At 40.4% G+C, this 23286-nt stretch overlaps 1 protein-coding gene across 1 annotated transcript; it reads left to right on the top strand.

Annotated features, from left to right (window-relative positions):
* The first annotated feature begins 2516 nt into the window (after positions 1–2516).
* PPP2CA (protein phosphatase 2 catalytic subunit alpha) lies at positions 2517–23031 on the top strand. The gene is made up of 7 exons (XM_007113788.3): positions 2517–2844; positions 15642–15851; positions 18615–18788; positions 19358–19447; positions 19974–20135; positions 21396–21514; positions 22259–23031. Exons 1-7 carry the CDS (start codon positions 2743–2745, stop codon positions 22329–22331), a joined length of 930 nt encoding a protein of 309 aa, XP_007113850.1. The 5' UTR covers positions 2517–2742; the 3' UTR covers positions 22332–23031.
* Positions 23032–23286: the final 255 nt, after the last annotated feature.

The raw sequence follows: 23286 nt of genomic DNA, 5'->3' as shown, positions 1-23286 counted from the left end.
CTCCAGTTGCGGCGAGCAGGGGCCCACTCTCCGCCGTGGTGCGCGGGCCTCTCACTGCGGCGGCCTCTCCTGCCGTGGAGCACAGGCTCCAGGGACACAGGCTTCAGCAGTTGTGGCCCGCGGGCCCCAGAGCACAGGCTCAGCAGCTGCGGCGCACAGGCCTGTCCCCCGCATCAGCAGGTGAACTCCCAACCACCGCGCCACCAGGGAAGTCCCGCTTTTAACTTTTTGTTCCAGGTATTCCTCAGCTCTAGAACTGAGACAGTCGGGTCAAATTAGCCAAGACCAGATAAATCAAACTGAATTTTCAGATCCATTGGTTATTTTGGGTTCTACAGAGTAAAAAAAAAAAATTCTAGATTTCTTCTAAAGGAAACGATATTCTGATTTAGTTCTGTACTGTATATAATCATATATGCTTTACTTCACGGCTTGAATGCTAATAAGAGCTTCCTAGAATTCATTCCTTAAGAAGTTAAGTCATGGCATCTAATTATTTGGCAGGATGTTTTAAGTATATATATCTTCCATTTTTATGGTGGTGGAGAGCCAAGTCATCTGCATCAAGAGAAAATAATACCCACATTAATGCTACCACCTAGGATCTCACAGCATTTTGGAAAAACCCACTCATAATCTAGGCGTATATTGAGTACTCAATACTTTTTAATCTGCCAAACTAACATCACCCCCACCTTTTTAGATAAGAGAACTCAGGCAAAGGGAAATTATACTGAGCCTGCTCCATATTTCAGTCCTTTGAGGTCAGTTGTGTGAGTGTGGCTGAGACCTTGCACTTGGGAGTATGAAGTTTTAAATCCTGACCACTACCTTGGGCAACTCCCTTCTCTTTTCTGAGTGCCTGTCTGCTTCTTGCCTGATGAGAAAGGACCACTTCTCACAGGTACAGGGCAATGGTGAATAAGATAGCACACTGGGCATAGCTTTATAATCATGGGCACCAAGTGATGATTTTTTTCCTCATTCATTCCACATATTCTTAACTCTTATTCCTCTGTGTTGGGGGACGTTAACTGCAAAACATAGTCAGAAATTGAGAAAGTGGAATTGCAATTTCCATCCCGGGTAGACCACGCCAGTCAGCCTCGTCAAGCAGGTTGTCTTGGATGAAGGAGAATTTTCAGTCTCACGATTGGTTGATCCTGGCCTCCAGGGCCTTCTTCAGCCTGTTGGTCAGGATGATGTGGTCAAGGCTGCAGAGTGAGAGCTCTCCTCCAGCACACTGCTGAGTACTTGGGTTGGCTGCTATTGGGGGTAAGGAGTCTAGAAGACAGGGACCAGGTTCACCTCTTGCCTTGCCCTTTAAGGTTTAATGTCTTTTGGAAAGCTTCTATCTCTCAGGTCCTGTGGACATCATAATCGCTCTTCTGCCTACATATCCGCAGACCATCCTAGGAAGTACTGTTGGGAGAATACAAGCTCTACCAGGGTAGGGTACCGTGTCTGTTTGGATGACCCTTCTGTCTCCTAGTCATGGATCTAGCACATAGTTGGCACTCTACGGAGCCAAATATTTATGTGAAGGGAAGGACGACGAAATGTGAAAACATTTCACAAATCTTAAAGAGATTCACAGCCAGACAGAGAGATCCGATCCTAGGGTATCCGAGCTTTATTTAAAGTGCGGACCACTGCCGCTTCTAACACAACCGGGTCCCGGGCAGGACGGGTGCATCTATTTCCTTGAGGCCTTCGCTTGAGAAAGTAGGCCCGAGTGGGCAGGGGTTGGGGAAGGAGAGCGTTTCTCCCCAGGAGGAACCGGAGTAGGAAGAAGGCGCACACCTCGGGTACAAGGGGTGAGGCTGCGCAGGGCGTGCGGAAGCCAGGAGAGCTACGAGGCCCCAGCCATCGCGCCGGGAGAGACATCTAGGCCCGGGGACAGCTGTGTGCCGGGGAGGAAGTCAGGTGCACTGCGCGGCCCTCCCCCGACAGGTACACCCTCCTCCGCCTACGAGTGACCTAATTACAAGGTGCCGGCCGCGCCCGGAGGCGAAGGTGGCCACTCCAACCAGGCTACCACTCGGCGCCCGTTCTTGCCCCCAAGATGCAGGAATCCCACGCAATTCCAGTGTTGTATCACGGAGGAGCCATGGGGTCGCATTTCTAATTTCGCCAGGTGAAGAGCCGAAGCGTATCGCCTTAGAGAAAAAGTCTCCAGCAGCAAGGAGCTACGCTCCCACCCCGACTGCGCCTGCGCCACGTCCGCGCCTCAGCCGCGCAGGACGTACTGCTCTGGGATTAGCCTACTTCCCAGCTGCAAGCCTGGCCCCTGCTCGGTCTCGGTCTTCCCTTCCCCCTCGGTCTCTCCCTTCTGGAGGACAACGCCCTAAAGGCTAAGGTGCCTGTTACCAGCTGGCTACGTTGCGCCTGCGCCTCGGTCCCTAGCACTCCAGTCTGGCGGCTGATCCGGCCTGGCGCTGCAGTTGCGCAGCTCTGGTCCCGGCCCTTCTACCCCACCGCCTCCTGACGCCGGGCGTGACGTCACCACGCCGGCGGCCGCCATTACAGAGAGCAGAGCTCCGGGGCTAGAGTGAGTGGAGGACGGCCGCGGCCGGTGGCCGAGCGCGGAGGGGCGAGCCAGCGGGCCAGCGCTAGCGCCGAGCAACCGTCAGTACCCGCACAAGTACCCCGGGAACCGGCGGCGGCGTGTGCGTGTGGCCCGTGTGCGGGCGGCGGCGCGGGAGGAGCGCGGAGCGGCAGCCGGTTCGGGCGGGTGGCATCATGGACGAGAAGGTGTTCACCAAGGAGCTGGACCAGTGGGTCGAACAGCTGAACGAGTGCAAGCAGCTGTCCGAGTCCCAGGTCAAGAGCCTCTGCGAGAAGGTGAGCTGCACCTCGGATGCGGGAGCCGCGGCGGGCCGAGCCCGCAGAGAAGGAGGCGGCCGTGGGGAGGGTGAAACATGGCGGAGGCCCCCGCCCCCCGAGCCTCCCAGACCGGCGCCCGGCGCGGCCCGGCGGCGGCTCCCGGGCGACCCGGCGCCCTCTGCCTCCCGCGCAGGGATTGGTTGTCGTTGCCACCGCCGCCTAAAATGGCGCCGTTCGCCCAACGCCGGGGCTTCAGAGCTTCCCGGCCTTGACGCGGGGTGAGGTGGCTGTGGGGAGCGGAGACCCTGTGGGTCTGGGTTGGGGACGGTTTTGAGATGTAGGGAAGAGGACTTGAGTTCTATGGCCTGGGAGTGGGGCCTGGGACTCAGGTGAGTTAGAGGTTTTTTACTTGTACTCAGACCTAATTCTTAGGTTCAAAGCTGTCCAGAAGCTCCCCGAACGGCAAGCTTGTAAGACCAGATCCTAGGATCTCTCTAAAGGTCACACAGCTTTAGCACTGTCTTGGGTGGTTTGTGTTAAACTCACCGAGATATCTTTTCCAGAGACTTATTTGAAGCGTGTTTTTAAAGAATGTTAAAATGAATTTCTAACCTAGTTTCTACGAATGTCATGGTGGTAGTCATAGGGAGGAGTATAACTTATTTTTCATAGTTGGAAGAATGGAGAATTTGGTGAGTCATACTACATAAGGAACTTTGGGATTGGAAATCAAGTGTCAGTTTATGATTTATATGCTGACTCAAATTGGGTAGTGTGAAACACTTCTCTAAGTCTAACGTACTTGGCATTTTGCCATTTCTTTTTAAAAGGAGCAACATAAACTGTAAGCAAATTTGCATCCTGGGTCTTTCTTGGAAAAGTTGTGTATTTGTGACTTTAAATAATGGTAGTAATGATAAGAATAGCTGTCGATTGAGCTTTTACAGTATCCTAGATATTGTGCTTAGTGTTTAAATAATTTATCTCACAGGTGTTGAAAATGGAATGTTGTAGTCTGGTTTAGTAAGTCCGTTTTAAATTACCTAATTCTGATTTGTTTTCTTCCAAGGAGTTGGGGAAACAGCCTGTTGGGTTTAAGTCTTATAATTCAGTTTCCTAAGTAGAGAAAATGATGAGCTCCACCATGAATGTTTCAATTTACCTTTTCAAAATTAACTTTGCAACATTTCTTTTTAGTTCCACAGAATTGTGGAATATCATATTAGCATTTTGTATTAGTGAAGAGTTTTTAGAAAGCAATTATGCTGACTTGTTTGTGGCTTGATGTGAAAATTAGGTTCATGAGTTTGATGTATATGCTCCTAAAACCGGCTTTTTCAGAAGCTATTCTGTGAATAATTGCAATTTAAGTGAGTCTAACTCAGACTTATTTATCCCAGGCTTCGACAAAACTCTTCTGTTAGTTGATGAGGTGGCACATCATCTCTTGGAGCTGAATTTTAATGGTAGAAATGTAGAGTCTTTTGTTGCTTCTTGATCCTTAATTTGCTTCCATCAAATGAGGATAACATTTGTTTTAAAGGTTTAGAAATAGGCTTTTAAAAATTATTTAATGTATAGTGTTAGGTCTTAGTTTCTAGGTACTATAAGTGATGATTTTAATGACTTCTAAGGTTGAGGTTTTACTCTGTATAAGACTTTGAGTCAGTAGTTGGCTAGATGACTAGTCATTTTTGTAGAAAACATCGCAAGAGAGCAGTGATGTAATTGGAAGACCACTGGACTGTGAGTTAGAACTGGACACTAGTCCTCTTTCTGCCACTAATTGTGATTGACCTTGAGGCAACCACTTCACTTGGTCCACATTTTCCTGTCTGTAAACTGGAACTAAAATAGATGTTTCAAGGTTCCTTCTAATCTTAGATTATACAGTTCCATTTTAAATTAGTACTCTGTGTTTAAATATTGAACACTTACTGGATATCCAAGATTGCTTAGTTTTATGAGATGAATGAAAAATAATCATGCTTATTCTCAAGGAGCCTGAATCTAGTTGGAAGTCAGTAGTAGATGGAACACAGAAGTAGAGGGTTTGTGTTGGAGACAACAGAAGATAATACTGGAGTTACAGTGGGGTGGCTGAAGCTTGATCCATCTGGTAAATGGTCGTTGTTTGCCACGTGTTTGTAAAACTAAGATGTAGTGAGGTTAATCTATTTATGCTTAAATCTCCATTGCTCATCTACTGTGTCAAGATTTTAATTCTTAGAGCCAAAAAAAGGAGAAAATATTTGAAGCTAGATTTCCAAAACATGGATCCTTTTGGGGGGCTATCACGCAACCTTCAAACTGTTTTTAACTTGTAAGTATTCCAACTTTTGGAGCATTATTAACCTTCTAAACTAAGTTAATTTGAAAGCAGCTTTTTAGGTATATGGGATAAGGTAGGGTGCATGACTTGAAACATCTTTTGAACAAATCTTTTTAGTGAAGCAAAAGTTCTCATTAGTATAATAGTTTTTTTTTCCTTCTTTTGTTCCTTTTAAAGAAACGATACTTGGTGGAGATAGCTATTTGATAATAGTTGATAATTTCTTTGATTATAAGAAGGAAAATATGTTTATAGACAAGGGTGAATATGGTTTTTATGTTATTAATTAGTTAAGCTTTTTTCCCCCAAGATGTGATTAAAGTCTATATCAAAGACAGGGTTGTTGTGTGTGCAATATACCTTGTCATTTTGGGGATCATAATTTGTTGGTTGTTTAAAAATTTGTTGTGAGTGAAGCAGTTTTGCCTGTAGTCACAGCTCTGTAGTTATTTACTACACCTGTATAACTGGACTGGTATGTTTCCATCTACCTATTGGAAGAAGTAAATAGTATCAGCTTGCTTTTGCTTTAACTATAGTAAACAGTCTTGTTATGTTCAGCAGTGGTTTCATTTTAGGTATGATTTTTGGCTTTGTGCTTTCATGTCTTACCAAACTTGTGGAGAATGTTGTTTGATAGCCAGATTTTTTTTTTCCAAAGGAGTTCTTTACCTAGGTATGCTGTTTTCCATTGCTCTACAAGCCCTATAAATAAAATGCAGCATGGTCTTCCTGCTAGTTGGATGACCTGCAAGTACTTGACCAAGGTTAAATTCCTATATGAAATGGGTAATATATTTTTGTGAGTCTGTATGTGTGTTTAATTTAAAAGGTGGTTTGGCTTATTTCCATAAAGGTAATTTGAATATTGAGAACAAGTAGTTGTGGGGGGAGCATGATACAGAATATTGTTTCCATCATACTTTCACATACACAGTTCTCTTAACAGGTTTATGAGACAATTATCCTCAGTTAGAGATGGAAACCACAGCTCAGAAAGATAAAGTGACTTGATTACAGGGGCTAAATTGAGATTGCCTAGGTTTATGGTTTGTAAGCCCAATGTTTTAGTCTTGCTTCACAGCTCCCTTCTCTTTTCTGAGGTAGTGTTAATAATGAAGACGCAGGGCTTCCCTGGTGGCGCAGTGGTTGAGAATCCGCCTGCCGACGCAGGGGACACGGGTTCGTGCCCCGGTCCGGGAAGATCCCACATGCCGCGGAGCGGCTGGGCCTGTGCGTCCGGAGCCTGTGCTCCGCAACGGGAGAGGCCACAGCAGTGAGAGGCCCGCGTACCACACACACACAAAAAAATAATAATAATGAAGACCCAGATGAATTGGGGCCAGACTGAATTGTAGAATCAACAGCTCTGTAAAAGAAAGCATAATTTTTGTTCTTTAAAGTTTCCTATTCATGTCACATACTGTTGTCCCACTCTCTCCTGGAGGAGGAAACAGTAATTATTTTTCAATTTTGGACGTGGCTAACTGCATTTGCTTCTCAAATAAGATTAGTGAGATGAAAACCCCAGTTAATTTTCTGTGTATTCTCAGATAGTGTAAATCATGATCCAGAGACCGAGCTCTAAAATATTCTAATAAAGTGTAACTGACATTTATATTGTTCATTAAGCTTGTTAAAATGCCTTTCTTTTTATCCTCATAGCTTCCACAGTCAAGGCTGTTTGTCTGTGTATTCTCTGATCTCCCAGGCATGAAGCTGTAGTGCAGTTGGTTTTGAGTTGACTTAATGAGGAAACACCAAAAAGGTGAACAGCTCTTCTCTTCAGACACACAAGTTCCCCCCACCCCCTGCCCAACTCTGCCTTTGTTTTCTCTATCAGAGCCAAGAGTTCTGTGTCTGCAAACATGGGCAATAGGACTAAGGTGAAACTCATGCTATAGAAAGAATGATGGGCACCGGGCCGGCATTTGAGTTAACAGTAGTCTGGTGTTCTTTTTTCCCCTATCTCATTGTAAGTCAGGTTTGTCAGTTACCTGTGGAGTATTACTTGTTTAGTTTCGAGGAGATAAGCTAGGAAAACCGGGAGACATTGGGTTTGGGTTGATGCATGGTGGAGAGGGTTGGTGTTTTTTGTTTGTTTTTGTAAATTTGTTTATTTATTTTTGGCTGCTTTGGGTCTTTGCTGCTACACATGGGCTTTCTCTAGTTGTGGCGAGTGGGGGCTACTCTTGGCATGTGGGCTCAGTAGTTGTGGCTTGTGGGCTCTAGAGCACGGGCTCAGTAGTTGTGGTGCACTCACGGGCTTAGTTACTCTGCGGCATGTGGGATCTTCCCGGACCAGGGCTCGAACCCGTGCCCCCTGCATTGGCAGGTGGATTCTTAACCACTGTGCCACCAGGGAAGTCCCAGAGAGGGGTCTTTTTTGAGTGTGCTGACGAGAGGTAGGAAAAGTTGTGTGTGGCATAGAACCACCCCCCACCCCTTACCGTTTTTATACTTTTGACCTGTTTCTCTTATTTTCACCTTTTTTCCTTACCCATTTCGCATTACCATCCTATTCTGAAAAAAACCCTCAACCTGCCCTCTCCTACACAAGTGAGATCTGAAATGGACTAGAACTGGGAAGGGGAAAGATTTTGTTTGTTGTTTAAAATAGGTTTTCTTTCAGCTTCTGGAGCAGAAGTTGTAGAAGAGGCTGACAAAGGTCTGGTTGCCAGTAAATGGCTGGGGCTGGGGGTGGGGTCTGAAAAAACTGTGAAGAGCGATCTGGGATTAACCGCTTAATTTCTTCACAATACAAGGTTGCTATTGCCACTGATATGTTGGAATTGTGGTTTGGAATGGATAAACAAAGCAGTGACAGAGATGTACCTGCTGCATCTGGGTATTTTCTAAACTGTACATGACCAGCTGGCCAGTCACTGGCACACCCTGTCCCCACCTCTGCCTTAGTCATTTAGTTACTACCACCAATGGGAATTTTTACCTTTCTGTTGTTGAGGGGCCTGAAAGAAGGTTGAGAACCTTTGTTCTAGAGTGCACCTGGAAGACAAACATTAGATTACCTAGATAGTCACGCAAAGTGTAGTTCACACAGGTTATGGAGTGTCAGTGATATTATTAACTGTGACAGTGTGCATTTGTTTTTGGAATACATTCAACGAAAAATTTTTTTATATATATAAATTTGTTTTTATTTATTCCTCTTTGGCTGTGTTGGGTTTTCCTTGCTGCGTGTGGGCTTTCTCTAGTTGTGGCGAGCAGGGGCTACTCTTCATTGCGGTGTGTGGGCTTCTTGTTGCGGGTCACGGGCTTCTCATTGCGGTGGCTTCTCTTGTCGTGGAGCATGAGCTCTAGGCACCTGGGCTTCAGTAGTTGTGGCTCGCGGGCTCTAGAGCACAGGCTCCGTAGTTGTGGTGCATGGGCTTAGTTGCTCCGCGGCATGTGGGATCTTCCTGGACCAGGGCTCAACCCCGTGTCCCTTGCCTTGGCTGGCAGATTCTTAATCACTGCGCCACCAGGGAAGTCCATTCAAGCAAAATTTATTATGTTTCCTTTATATGTACTATTTTCACTATTTGTTTAGCTTTGTCTAAATAGTATCATTGTAGGGATCTGTTAGTTTTTTTTCTCTATTAGCAGTGTTTTGGATTAGTCAGGATGTTGAACTTGTAGTAAACTCCAGATAGGAAAGATATTAGAATTTTTGTGCTAGTGGTGATCAAGTTAATTGTCTTTCTCTGGTGCCCATCATCTGTAAACTAGCAGTAATGCCTGCTATCTCTGTTGGGTGGCTTTGATTTTCAATAAAAAGGCTTAAGAAGTGAAGTGCTTTAGGATGTGTAGAATTTTAGTAATGAAAAAAACCTCAAAGATCCTCTAGGCCAAGTCAGCTTTCACAGATGAGGGAGGAGACTGAGACCCAGGGTGGTTGAATCTCATTCAAGATGGATTGTTATGGTGAAAATTTTTAAACAGCTGTGTATATAGCAACATTTCTCAGTTCAGTAGATTAACATTTTTTTCCCTATGCAGGAATGATCGGGACTGTTTAATTCATGCACATGGGTATGTTCGTTGGTAAAGATGGAGGCCAGTCTGTGGGCACGTGAGACACACAACTTTAAAGAAAGCAGTGATTCGTTTTGGTCAGAGGTGAAGATGGTTGTTTTACAGAAACAGATGGGAAAACGTCACGTTACATATTTTCTCTTAATACAAATTTAGAATTATCCCTCATCCCTGACCTTTTCTTTCCATTAGGCCCTAAACCAAATAGCAAATACTTGTTTGCAGAACATTATGTGGAGGGTTATGATACTTTGAAAGTATTATAATCATACAGATTTTAATCAAAGAAGACAAATATTTCCTAAAATATTAGAGGCATCTGATCAGTATAATTAATTAAAGACAAGTGGTTTGAAGAAAGATTTGATAGTTGAAGATAATTAACTCAAGATTCATTTGCTTCCAGGGCTAGTAATATGTCCTACCCTATGTATCACACCAAAATAAAAATCTAGCCACATAAAAATCTAGCCACATACACTAATTTATCATGAACCTTAAATTTTTTTTGCACAGTTATGAAAATCTAAGAAACCTACCGTTGATTCATAAAAGCAGTATGAAGCAAAATGAATTTCTCTTAGGATATTGAAAAGCTTGATTCTTGCTTGCAAATTTAATTATTTTGCTTTTTGTTTTATTTTAAAAAATGTTTTTCCAGGGCTTCCCTGGTGGCGCAGTGGTTGAGAGTCCGCCTGCCGATGCAGGGGACACGGGTTCGTGCCCCGGTCCGGGAAGATCCCACATGCCGCGGAGAGGCTAGGCCCGTGAGCCATGGCCGCTGAGCCTGCGCGTCCGGAGCCTGTGTTCCGCAACGGGAGAGGCCACAACAGTGAGAGGCCCGCGTACCGCAAAAAAAAAAAAAAAAAAGTTTTTCCATGCCTGATCAGGATGTGTGTCATGGTTGCTTGACCCTACAGGTATTTTATATTTTTGGCTGTGCCATGTGGCATGTGGGATCTTAGTTCCCTGACCAGGGATCGAACCTGTGCCCCCTGTGGTGGAAGGCACGGAGTCTTAACACCTGGACGGCCAGGGAAGTCCCAATTATTTTGCTTTTTTAAAAAGTTTTCAAATGTCTTCAGTTTTTACTTGAACTGAGAAGTAAAATTCAAAGATTAATTATTGCTTTTTTTTTTGTTTTTTTGTTTCGCTTCTCTTATGTCTTTATGGCTCTATTGGTAGAAGATGTATTCAACTGGGATTAGAATATGCAATGTTAAGTTTACATGAACTAGAGTTCTAATGAACATTAGAATTAATAATCAGATTTTTAATAGAAAAATATCTAAGAACATTTGGCTCCCTATGAATACTTAGAGAACATGTGTGGACACGTTGTACAAGAGGAGAAATAACTGATACTATATAAACATGGAATAAAAAGTTCAAACCCTGAAATTAAAAGTGCCAGTTAAATTAGAGGATAACAGTTTATATCTGAAATAGCTGAGAATGGGTACAGTCTTACATTTATTACTGCACAAGTTAGGCATAGGTCGAGTGGTACATAGGGAACAAAAATTGTTAATATGGTTTTGCTCTGTAATCCCACAATTGAAATTTTCCTGAAAGAAAATAATTCAAATAAACAGTAATACGTGTGTAGATCTGTTCAGGAGCATAGTGGTTTACAATGATCACTATAATGCTATAGGAAAATTGGGTCAGTGAATATGAAAATTTAGGACACAAAATGAGACGTTGACCAGTTGTAAACTGGAAGGGAATACAAAGAAATGAGAATCGTTTTTGCTGGTGTGGCAGAATTGAGAAAGCATTATTCTCAGTCTCACCGCTGAAATAAACAAAATCTGTTAAGATTTTATTGTTTTCCAGTCATTTTACACAAAGAATTTTTACCTTGTAATCATTTTGTATTTTAAAATGTTTCCTTGATTTAATAAAGATGCATAAATACATTGTTTTTCTTTTAATAATTAAAAATGCATAAATGCATTGCGTGGCTTTTTCTACCGTGTAAGTTATGTAGGAATGATATCAGTGTTGTATATCCTTAAGGAAATTAGTAGATATATAAGTGGTTGGTAAATCTTGTTGGTTCATGTTTTTTTCTTTTACTTGCCTTCCTTGAAAAATCTTGGATTGGATGATCTGTTGGTCTTTTGGTCTTTTTAAAATCTGATTTGTTTGTAATTTCATGTTGTTATGGTGGTTAGGTATGGTCCATATCTAAGACTTACTTAAGTCTATAGGTCATTGGCCTTATTACCTGATGTTTTTATAGGAGGTTGAAAATAGAGTGAGATTTCTGAATCCGAACTCAGAATGCTGAGAGGATGTTTATAATAAATTAATGCTCCTGAAGGTTGCTGATCTTTGGGTGTATTTAAATTTTTAAATTTCAGGAAGGTGTAAAAATTTTTAACTTTCCACCGTTACTTGTGATAAGCTCATTAATGGAATAGCTTGTTCCAGTTTAACCTTGTTCTAGGAAGGTTCTTCCCTTGAATTCATTCATTTCAGTCTGTATCATTTGACTGAATTTCAGTAGGGTTCCAATAAATAAATCAGTATGGTGCTAGTTACACTGTTTCTTAAAACTTGATCTTAATTCTTTTTTCAAATATGAATTATATTAGCTGAGACATTTAAAGTCCTTGAAAAATGTTTTAGGGGAAACAAAAGTTTGAGGTGTGTGTGTTACTTTTGCTTCTCTGCATGGTTCAGGTGACAGGCTTTAAATTATGGGAGTCAATACCAGAGAGTGAAAAGGTAGTTATTAAAATTTTTTTAGTCTCTAATGTTAACTAAGTTACCTTGAGAGTCTGGTTGTACCATTTACTTTGAGTATTAAACCAGAGAGTTGAAGTTGTATAGCTATCTTTGAAACTGATGGTTGGTGAAGGCCTGGAGGCACTAAAGGTGACTCATTAGAGGTCCCATTGGGTGACCCATGGAGGGAGGTTCTATTAGGTGCTTCTGGGATTTATAAGGCCTGACTCCTGTGATAGAAAAAGAGATGTCTGAGAGAAGCTATGCTTTGATTAGTTTTCCTGACTAGAATAATCTTTAATAAGGACGTCTACAGTCTTTTTTGTTGTGGTGTTCTGGGATTAGTGTATTTTGTGTAGTGATCATCTGAGAGCTGATAAGTTGAGACAAAAACCCCAAAAGTATGTTTTTAAAAAAAAATTTTTTTTAATAAACTTATTTATTTTACTTTTACTTTTGGCTGTGTTGGGTCTTCGTTGCTGTGTGCGGGCTCTCTCTAGTTGTGGTGAGCGGGGGCTACTCTTGGTTGCGGTGCGTGGGCTTCTCATTGCAGTGGCTTCTTGTTGTGGAGCACGGGCTCTAGGCACGCGGGCTTCCAGAGTTCTAGAGTGCAGGCTCGCGGGTTCTAGAGTGCAGGCTCAGTCGTTGTGGTGCACGGGCTTAGTTGCTCCGTGGCATGCGGGATCTTTCTGGACCAGAGCTCGAACCCACGTCCCCTGTGTTGGCAGGTGGATTCTTAACCACTGAGCCACCAGGGGAGTCCTGCAAATTTCTTTTAAGTAGGACCTATCATTTCATTCATAGCTGTTTTCATTAGTATGTACTAGGTGCTGAAAGCATCAGGCCTGGTATTAATTCCAAACAGGTTTAGTAATGGAATATGCCTAGTGAACTTCCGCTTTTTAGTAATAATAAATTGGGAAGTTAGAATTACTGTAGAGAGATGGATTATATGTATTTTTAAAGAAATATCTCCTTTTGAAACACAGTGGAAATTTTTTCTAAATTTAAAAATGTTAGATGAAATTAATAACTAACATTGTGATGTCAGTGGTTGGTAAATGTCCTGAAATAGGCTTCCCAAAATGTTTGGAGACTTGAAAATAGTGGTTCTTAAACTTGGCAGCACCTAAGAAAGCACTAGTATAGGGCGGGGAGGGGAGACTTAAAAAAATTATTGACACTTGGATCCCACAGACAAAGATTCTGACTTAATTGGGAGAGGAGTAGTTTGGGCATCTGGATATTTTTAAAGAGCTTCGCAAGTGATTTTTTAATGTGCCGCTAAGGTTGCATACCACTACCTTAAAACCAGTCCTTGACATCCTTGGTTGTCACTCAAAATGTAATGAACAGTGGCTCATTAGCAACAATTCTCTTATGAGTTTCACCCGCATATTGCTGTGTGTTGCCTTCCCTTGACCCAGCCTCCCACTGTACATTCTGGGACACCATTCCATACTGCTGATCCCACATAGAAGATGCTCAATAGATGTTGATTGGATATATGAAGTAAAACACTTTAAACCCATTCTCAGAACAAGTTACTTTTACCTTCTTGGCTTAACTGACTCTCCCTGAGGAAGTCTTGTACCTTCTCTACTAGCCCTCCCAGGTGGATGGGTTCTGCATCCTTCTATTTGAGGATAAAATTCCCTGTGTTTTTCAGGCTTCTGTCCTCTACCTAGATACCTGGACATTTTTCCTTACGGTTATTACCTGTTATTTCTTCATTCTCCAGAGAACTTGGTACCACTTTCCAGGTCTGTACTTATGCTGTTGTCCTGGCAGACATCCATGGCTCTCCCTAAAGATGACCGGTCTCAATTTAAGTTCTTGGTTCCCTCAAAATGTATATTTAGCGCTTGGGGCATTGTTCTAGCGAGGTGTTGTGTAGACAATGGTAGATAAAATGAATCTGGTGATAATTTTTTAAACTGTCACTTTGATTGTTGCATGGAAATTAAATTGGAGGCAGGAAGATAGAAACAGGGAGTTTATTGTGGAGGCTGGCACAGTAATCCAGGTTAATTGATGGTGTCTTGGACCAGGATATTGGCAAAAAAGATAGAAGCATATGGATTGAGATGTTTTGGAAGGAGACTAGGCAAGACTTGTCGGTGGGTTGGTCCCTGAATACTGGTGGGTAGCCTTTAAGCTCTACTCCACCTCAGATATCCATATCCAGAGCCCTACCTCTGAAATCCTTAATTCACTAATGAAATTTTCTGCCAGTGGATCTTTGTTTTAATACTCCTTTGATTAGACTTATTTTCAGTCCATATCCATGCTCCATTCTCCTCCTACATTTCCTAGCTGGGTGACCAACTGTCATCATGATTTGCCTGGGTACAACTGAGGCGCTTCCTGGGATGCAGGCCTATCAGTGCTAAAAACCAGGGTAGTTTGTTAACCTGCCCCCACCCCAGTCTGCTCTCTTCTCTACTCTTGCATGCTATGCTTTAGCCATGTTAACCTTTTCTGCTTAACTCCTTGGACTTTATACACATGATTGCATCTGTTGGTGTTTGATGTCCTCCGGTTTCCTACTCCCATCCCGTTTCTGTAGCTCCCTCCCACCCGTTATTTGCACCTCAGGCAGTTTTCATAGCTCTCAGTTTTTGTGAGCCCAGAACACTGCTGCTTACTCTAGCATGTCTTAGCACTTGCCCCTTTCTTTTGTAATGATCTTTTATTGTCTGCCTCTCCTGCTCCACTGTGTGCGTTTATGGGCTGTCTTGTTTGTTGTGATATCTTAAAAAGTGGCCTCCACCAGTTACTCTCTCCCTTTCTTCCATGGCACTTAATACAGTCTGTACTTTGTTACTTGATTACTTGTTTGTGGTCGTTCCCCTATACCCCCTCCCCAGCCCTGATGTGGGAATGATCTATCTTTATCTTGTTCACTATACCTCCAGGGGCTAGCACAGGGCCTGGCACAAAGTATCACTCATGGTTGAGCAAATGAATGATTATCTCCCAGTTCTCTTCACAGTTTTTGGCATACAATAGATGATCAATAAATGTGTGTTGAAATGAATAAAAGAGTTTCTACTGAGTGGAATATTATGTTGCTCTTAAAAGTGATGTTTGAATTTGTGGTTACATGGGGGAATGCATAGGATGCCAAACAGTTTTCTGAAAGCAGCATAAAAACCATGTATATTGAATAGTCACAGTTGTAAAATAAGAAGTTTATGTTTTGATGTAAAGAGGGTAAAAAACCCAAAATACAGACAAAATTTTAATGTCTTCCAAAAATCTTTTTTTTTAAGTAGGACTAAGAAACCTCTCTTCGTAGCCTGGAATCCTAGAGTGCATTGTGGTTGGAACTCTAAAGCTAAGGAACTAGGTACCTGAGTGTCTTGCTCCATTTTCATTGATCTTATATGGCTGCTAATAATGATCTCTTTAGCACTTAGATGGCAACTGATAGATCTAAAACTCACGATAGTGATGAGAGGAATGGGACTATGTATCTTGATACATGTTTTTTCTTCTAGATATCAGAGGTGAGATAGCTGGTGGATAGGTTCCAGGCATGTCTTGCCCTCTTATTTGAATGGGATCGTAATTGTCTACAATTTCATCTTATGCTAAGTCTGCCCTTTAAAGCTATATTAAGGGTAACTTAAACATATGTGTAATTAAACATATCTTTGTTAATGTTGTTTAATGTGAAATGTCTTGGTTTATTTTTCTCTATCTGTAGGCTAAAGAAATCCTGACAAAAGAATCCAACGTGCAAGAAGTTCGATGTCCAGTCACTGTCTGTGGAGATGTGCATGGGCAATTTCATGATCTCATGGAACTGTTTAGAATTGGTGGCAAATCACCAGATACAAATTACTTGTTTATGGGAGATTATGTTGACAGAGGATATTATTCAGTTGAAACAGTTACTCTGCTTGTAGCTCTTAAGGTAATTTCAGTTTTGTGTTTGAGCATTTTGAACTGGGTATGGCAGTCCTCTTGAATGTCCTTTTTTACCCAGTGATTTGTGGTTTTCTCCATCTGCATGTTAGCTTTTAGAATAAATCCCCACATTTAGGAATTTAGATATTCAGGTTTGGGACTTAATAAATCATAGGTCTGTCTTCATTCTGAATGAGGGAATGGTACAGAATAAAAACAAGAAGGTTATTTTCAAAGGAAAATGCCTCAGTCAGATGATTTTAAAATGCTAGAAGGCTGATTAAATAGAAATTTTAGTTCAGTAATTTGGTATATGAGAGGTAATATAATTACCTTTCTAGGTATTTTTTAAGTATTTTAAAGGAGCAAAATATTTCAAATATTGGCATGTTTATATCCTTTGACACAATAATCATATAATTAAAATTGTACAGAGGAAGAAGTTTAAGAGGAAAAGAGCTTTACTTACATGAAAACATAAATTGTAGCATCTTAAATATCAGAAAGAATTGATATAAATATCTAATGGTAAGTGAATATCTAAATTATGGCTTATCTCAGTGGAATAGTTTGTAGCCATTAAACATGACATAATCTAGAACAATAGAAATGATAATTAAAGAAAGCATGTTGTTTTATACCAGTTGTAGCTTTGGGAAATATACAAAGATCTGGGGGTGAAACACAAAACAGTAAAAAGCTTTCTTGAGATGACCTTTCTCCCTTAAAAGAAATTATTTGACTTTACTTTTGGGGAGATGATTTTATTTTAAAGAATATGTAGAATGGTAAGATGGCTGCCAGCGTCTTCTAGTACTGGAGAAGCAATGAGATGTGGTTTTGGCAAGAGCTGAATTTTAGGCAATTAACAAAGTGTAAGTGTTCATGAAGCTACAGGTCTGAATCATGTAAAGTGCTACAAAACATTTTTGGAGGTCATTATGTTCTGCATCTGTAAATTGAAGGAAAGTTTCTGCAGTGACTTTAGATGCTGTGAAAGCAGCCTTGCAAGCTAACCTGCACTTAAAGCCCAGGATGAATCCCAGTGCTCAAAGGAGGAATAAATATGCTACCTTTAAGAGTTCATGTTTGAATGTGTTATGAGCTGAATTGTGCCACCACCACCCCTTCCCCAAATTCATATGTTGCAGTCCTAACTCCCAGTACCTCAGAATGTGACTGTATTGGAGGTAGGGCCTTTAAAGAGGTAATTAAGGTAAAATGAGGTCATATAGGTGACCCCTAATCCAATATGACTGGTGTCCTTATAAGAAGAGATTAGGACACATACAGAGGGAAGATGAGAAGACACATGGAGAAGATGGCCGTTATCTAGCCAAGGAAGAGAGGCCTTCAGAAAGAATCAACCCTGCTGACACCTTGATCTTGATCTTGGACTTCTAGCTTCTAGAACTGTGAGGAAATAAATTTCTGTTGTTTAAGCCTTCCAATCTGTGGTACCTCGTATGGTAGCCCTAGCAAACTTAATACAGGGGAAAGGAAACTTAAGCAAATAGTGCTGGAACAGTTGGGCATCCATTTGCAAAAAATGAACTTAGCTACCTCATACCTTACAAATGGATCAACGTCAATCATAGATCTAAATATGAGTGCTAAAATGGTGAAACTTCTAAAGTAAAACATAGAAAATCTTTGTAACCTTGGGTTTGGTAAAGATGTCTTAAATATGATACCAAAAACACAAGCCATTAAAAAACTGATAAATTAGACTTCATAAAAATGATTTTTTGTTCTTCAAAAGACATCACTAAGAAAAAAGTACTTGTATTCATATATATATTTTAAAAACCTATAAGAAGACATAATTTTTAAGTGGACAAAATATTTGAATAGATGTTTCATCCAAGAAGATATATGAATGGTCATTAAGCACATGAAAAGATGCTCAAACCTTAGTCATCAGGGAAATGCAAATTAAAGTCAGAATCAGGCCCATTAGAATGGCTTTCATCAATAAGGCTAGTAATACCGTATGTTAGTGAGTTTGTTGAAGAGATTAGAAACTTAGGAATCTCTTTGAGAGAAATGAAAGCATATATGCGTACAGAAACTTCTTATATGTGGTATGATCATAGCAACATTATTTATAATAGCCAAAAACTGCAGACAATCCAAATGTTCAGTCTACTGGTGAATAAAAAACCAAAATACGGTATAGCCATATAATGGAATACTGTGCAGAGCAGTAAGATGAGACAAACCACTGATCCATTCACAGATGAATGGAATAAATAAATGAATGAATAAGAAAATATTCTGCTAAGTGAAAGAAGCCAGACACACAAAAAAACTACGTATTGTATTGATTCCATTTATATGAAATTTCTAGAGAAAGCAAATCTCAAGAGACAAAGTATCAGTAGTTGCTGAGAGTGGGAGTCGGGAGTGATTGCAGACAGGCACGAGGGATCTTTTTGGGTTAATGGAACGGTTCTAAAACTGGATTGCAATGGTTGTTGTATAATGTAATAAAAAAACTCATGGATGGAGTTTTACCGCTGATGATTATGCATGGGATAAAGTTGGTGTTAGTGAGAGTTTGATTTTAGTTGAAATGGGGTTGGCAGATACCCCATGGGATAAATGATCTATCTGTAGGTGTGATTTCACTTTTGTGTGATGTGGGGGTGTGGGATGTTTTTTCCAGCAAAGTTGGAATTCTGTATTTCCCTGTAGAATGTTTGCTGGATTTTTATTTGGTTTTTGAAGGAGCCAGCCGTTCATGTTGTTTTCACATTTGTTGTTTCAGGTTCGTTACCGTGAACGCATCACCATTCTTCGAGGAAATCATGAGAGCAGACAGATCACACAAGTATATGGTTTCTATGATGAGTGTTTACGGAAGTATGGAAACGCAAATGTTTGGAAATATTTTACAGATCTTTTTGACTATCTTCCTCTCACTGCCTTGGTGGATGGGCAGGTATGTAGGTCTTCTTAAAACTTACATTGCCGATTATTTTCAAGAATCTGCTTTCTTACATTTAGGTGCCAGTAACTTATTTTTCCATCCTCACATCCCTTTGGGGTTTTTCTTTGAATTGCCTTCTTTGTGAGGGGCACTGAACTATATGTTGGGACCACAGGGGGATGGAAGATGTAGCCCATCCATCCTCTTGGGCTGTTTCTGGATGTGTCAGGGAGATATAATTAGCTATTTACTGGTCCCAGTAGAGCAGTGCACAGAAAAAACTGCAAGAAAATTCTGTGAGAAGGAAGATAATTGTCTATGATGAGGGTAAGGTCAGAGAAATGTTTTCTTAGAAGAGCTGATTGGGGTTTGGGTGCAGTAGGGATGGTTTATCAGGAAGAAATGGAGTGTATTCCAGTTAGAGTGGGAGGCAAGAAAGAAGGATCTGCAGAAACAAGCCTGGTTCTGGCAGAACACAGAAACACCAACAGGGCTGAGTGATGTGACTAAGCCTGCAGCTTAGTCCAGAATGTTTGTAGTTTATTTTAAATGAGGGTAATGTTATAAACCACTCTTTTCAGATTTTTTGTCTACATGGTGGCCTCTCACCATCCATAGATACACTGGATCACATCAGAGCACTTGATCGCCTACAAGAAGTTCCCCATGAGGTATTGACCTTATTTTTGGTAATAAAATCTTTTCTTTTCAAAAAACTTTTTAGAGAGAGGAAATATTTAATTGTAACTTAGTTCATTGTATGTGTTTTCTTGTTTAATTCTCAAAAATGATCATGTGGTATGAGCACTCTTGTTGACCCCATTCTTCAGAAGCTAATGTTAAGAAACCTACCAAGATCACAACAGCTCTGGGACTGGGTTTAGGACCTAGGTGTTGGTTGTCTTAAGATCTTCTGCCTTAGTTACTAAACTCTGCTACCTAACATTGAAGTTTGCATACACTAGGCAGATTAATTAGTTAGGGCTTGTTGCTATTGGGACTCATTGATGTAGGCTCTGCCTCTTAAAGACATCTGGAAATAGTTTATTTATTTGACTCTATCTGCAAAACCTTTTACCATTTCCAACAAACACCATTCAGAAAGTGACTTAGTAGGGTGCTGCTTCTGGTGAATTACTCAGATCACATATTAACCAATTTTGCAAAAGGCAGTCTAAAATATAACTTGCTTTTTAGGGTCCAATGTGTGACTTGCTATGGTCAGATCCAGATGACCGTGGAGGTTGGGGTATATCTCCTCGAGGAGCTGGTTACACCTTTGGGCAAGATATTTCTGAGACATTTAATCATGCCAATGGCCTCACGTTGGTGTCTAGAGCTCATCAGCTGGTGATGGAGGTATGTTCTGTTCTTTGACTGATTTGCTTTTTAAGTAAACTTAATGAAGGAAGATCTTAGGAAATTTTAAATTATATGATACAGTGAGAACATGCCATGTATTCTTCTGATGAATTTGCCATTATAGCCTGAGCCTTTTCAGTAGATGCACACTAGAATTAAAATTTCAAACTTTTGATCCAAATGAAATTCATAGGTAAAATGTTTTCAGAGAATTCTTAATGACTGAGTAGTGCTTGGGGTTTAAGGCTGGGAAAGTAAGATGGGGGAGAGTGAAAAATAATATTTTATGGTCTCAGTTTTATTTCATGTATTTAACATGTGTATGTATGGAAGAGAGTTTGGGAAGAAATACACCAAAATGTTTAAGTGGTCCTTTGGATGATAGGATTACAGGTGATTTGAAAGAAGAAGCTAAAGGGAAATGGGCTAAATTCTTAGCATAGAGCATTGATTAGCATACTTATAAAATTAGGGTCCTATTTAGATTAATACTAATGCAACTGTATTGTGATTGTCAATCAAGTCTGACTTTGCTAGAGATAGGGAAAGAAATTTGTGAACAATACTTGAATAGTAACTCATGCATTCAGATGGGCTTTGAGAGAATGAGGCTGGAGTTCCTAGAGGCACCTCTCCTTTATACCTTGGGCAGTACAGGTAATGCCTGTACTGACTGAGGACAGAATTAATAAGGTTCTGGTCTCCAGGAGTATGTATCTGCCTCTATAAGGAATGGCCATATACTCATTCTTGTATCATGTTTAGGGCTACTGCAATAAGAGAGGCTGAAGAAATGCTGTTATTTACTGAAAGTCGGTTATATAAAAAGTAGCTTACCTTTTCTGATTGGTGAATTTTTTTAGGGATTTTCTTTTTATAGTAGACTACTTTTGTGCTTTTGGGAAAAAATTAATACATGTATTTATTTATTTATTTTTAAAAGTTGGGCAGAAGGAGTTCCCTGGTGGTCTAGTGGTTAGGATTTGGTGCTTTCACTGCCATGGCCTGGGTTCATTCCCTGGTTGGGGAACTGAGATCTGAGATCCCACAAGCTACATGGCACAGCAAAAAGAAAAAAAAAAAAAGTTGTGTGGAGTACAGAAAATTATTAAATCATCCAGAAACAAAGCAATACTTTTAAAAAAGCCTTTTGGGCAGAAGGGGAGATCTTTTTTTTCCCTCTTTAGAAAAGTCACATTTAGTTGTATAAATAAGGCAGTAAAATAGGGGATTTTTTTTCTGTTCTTTTCCTTGTAGGGATATAACTGGTGCCATGACCGAAATGTAGTAACGATTTTCAGTGCTCCAAACTATTGTTATCGTTGCGGTAACCAAGCTGCAATCATGGAACTTGATGATACTCTAAAATACTCTTTGTAAGTATTTACACTTGAGTCGTTGGTTACCATTACTTGAATATATTAGTTTTAATGGAAAGTTTTAACAGTTCAAGAGCTCATGTAAATCCAGATTCCAATCGGATTTTTTAAGTTTCCTTTGAAACACATCAACAGAAACCTAGATCCTAATATGAATTATTAGGGTTTTAACTTTTAAATCCATGTTTTTATTGTAGAGTTAATAAAATATATCCTGAGGATGAGATAATAGATAACAGTACCTTAGGCTCTTTAAACTTGATTTATTTATTTAGTAGAAGACCATTCTTTCAAATGGTCTTAGAAGGAACTACAAATATACAGAAGCATATCCTCTCTAGCTGAAGTTGCCTTGGTTCTTTGAGGAGGCGTGCAGCTAGAAGACCCTTATGAAATGCATGATTAGGGTTCTCTTCCATTAAGTTATTGGATGGGGGGGAAATGTGTAAAAATCTGCACGGGGATGAAATGTACAACATGGGGAATATAGTAATATTGTAATAACTGTATGGTCACAGGTGGTAACTAGACTTATCTAGATCATATTGTAATTAATGTATAGAAATTTCAAAACACTGTGTTGTACATCTGGAACTAAAACAGTGCTGTAAGTCAATTATACTTCAGTTTTTAAAAAAACAAACTATTAAAAGTGTAAAGTCAAAGACTAATATTCTTGATTTTAATTGTCAGTTCATTGATGTCTTGGAGTATAAACAACAAATATGTCTTGTTTTTCAGCTTGCAGTTTGACCCAGCACCTCGCAGAGGCGAGCCACATGTTACTCGTCGTACCCCAGACTACTTCCTGTAACAAAATTTTAAACTTGTACAGTATTGCCATGAACCATATATTGACCTAATGGAAATGGGAAGAGCAACAGTAACTCTACAAAGTGTCAGAGAATAGTTAACATTCAAAAAAACTTGTTTTCACACGGACCAAAAAGATGTGCCATATAAAAATACAAAGCCTCTTGTCATCAACAGCCATGACCACTTTAGAATGAACCAGTTCATTGCATGCTGAAGCGACATTGTTGGTCAAGAAACCAGTTTCTGGCATAGCGCTATTTGTAGTTACTTTGCTTTCTCTGAGAGACTGCAGATAATAAGATGTAAACATTAACACCTCGTGAATACAATTTAACTTCCATTTAGCTATAGCTTTACTCAGCATGACTGTAGATAAGAATAGCAGCAAACAATCATTGGAGCTTAATGAACATTTTTAAAATTAAGTACCAAGGCCTCCCCTCTACTTGTGAGTTTTGAAATCGTTTTGTTTATTTTCAGGGATACTGTTTAATTTAATTGTATGATTTGTCTGCACTCAGTTTATTTCCCCTTCTCAAATCTCAGCCTCATGTTGTTCTTTGTTACTGTCAGATCCTGGTGAGTTGTTCTGAACAGAACTGTTTTTTTTTTCCTCCCTCCTGTAAGACGATGTTGCTGCACAAGAGCACTGCAGTGTTTTTCATAATAAACTTGTGAACTAAGAACTGAGAAAGTTACATTTTAATTGTATCAATGGGCAAGACTGGTGCTGTTTATTTAAAAGATACATCAATTGATAAATTTAGAATTTGTAGAATTCTAGGTAAAGAAAAATAAAAATCAAGGCCACTACATAATCTCTCTCGTAACTCCTTGACATTCTTCAAATGAATTTCAGGACTTATTTGTAGTCCAGATAGTACAATATGTCAGATTGCCAGCATGCTCTTTGTGGGTTCTTCTTCCTGCATATTGTCTGCAAGAAAGGAAAT

The sequence above is a fragment of the Physeter macrocephalus genome, chromosome 8 (assembly GCF_002837175.3).
Source record: "Physeter macrocephalus isolate SW-GA chromosome 8, ASM283717v5, whole genome shotgun sequence".
NCBI lineage: Eukaryota > Metazoa > Chordata > Mammalia > Artiodactyla > Physeteridae > Physeter > Physeter macrocephalus.
This window is presented reverse-complemented; position numbering and strand designations above follow the sequence as displayed.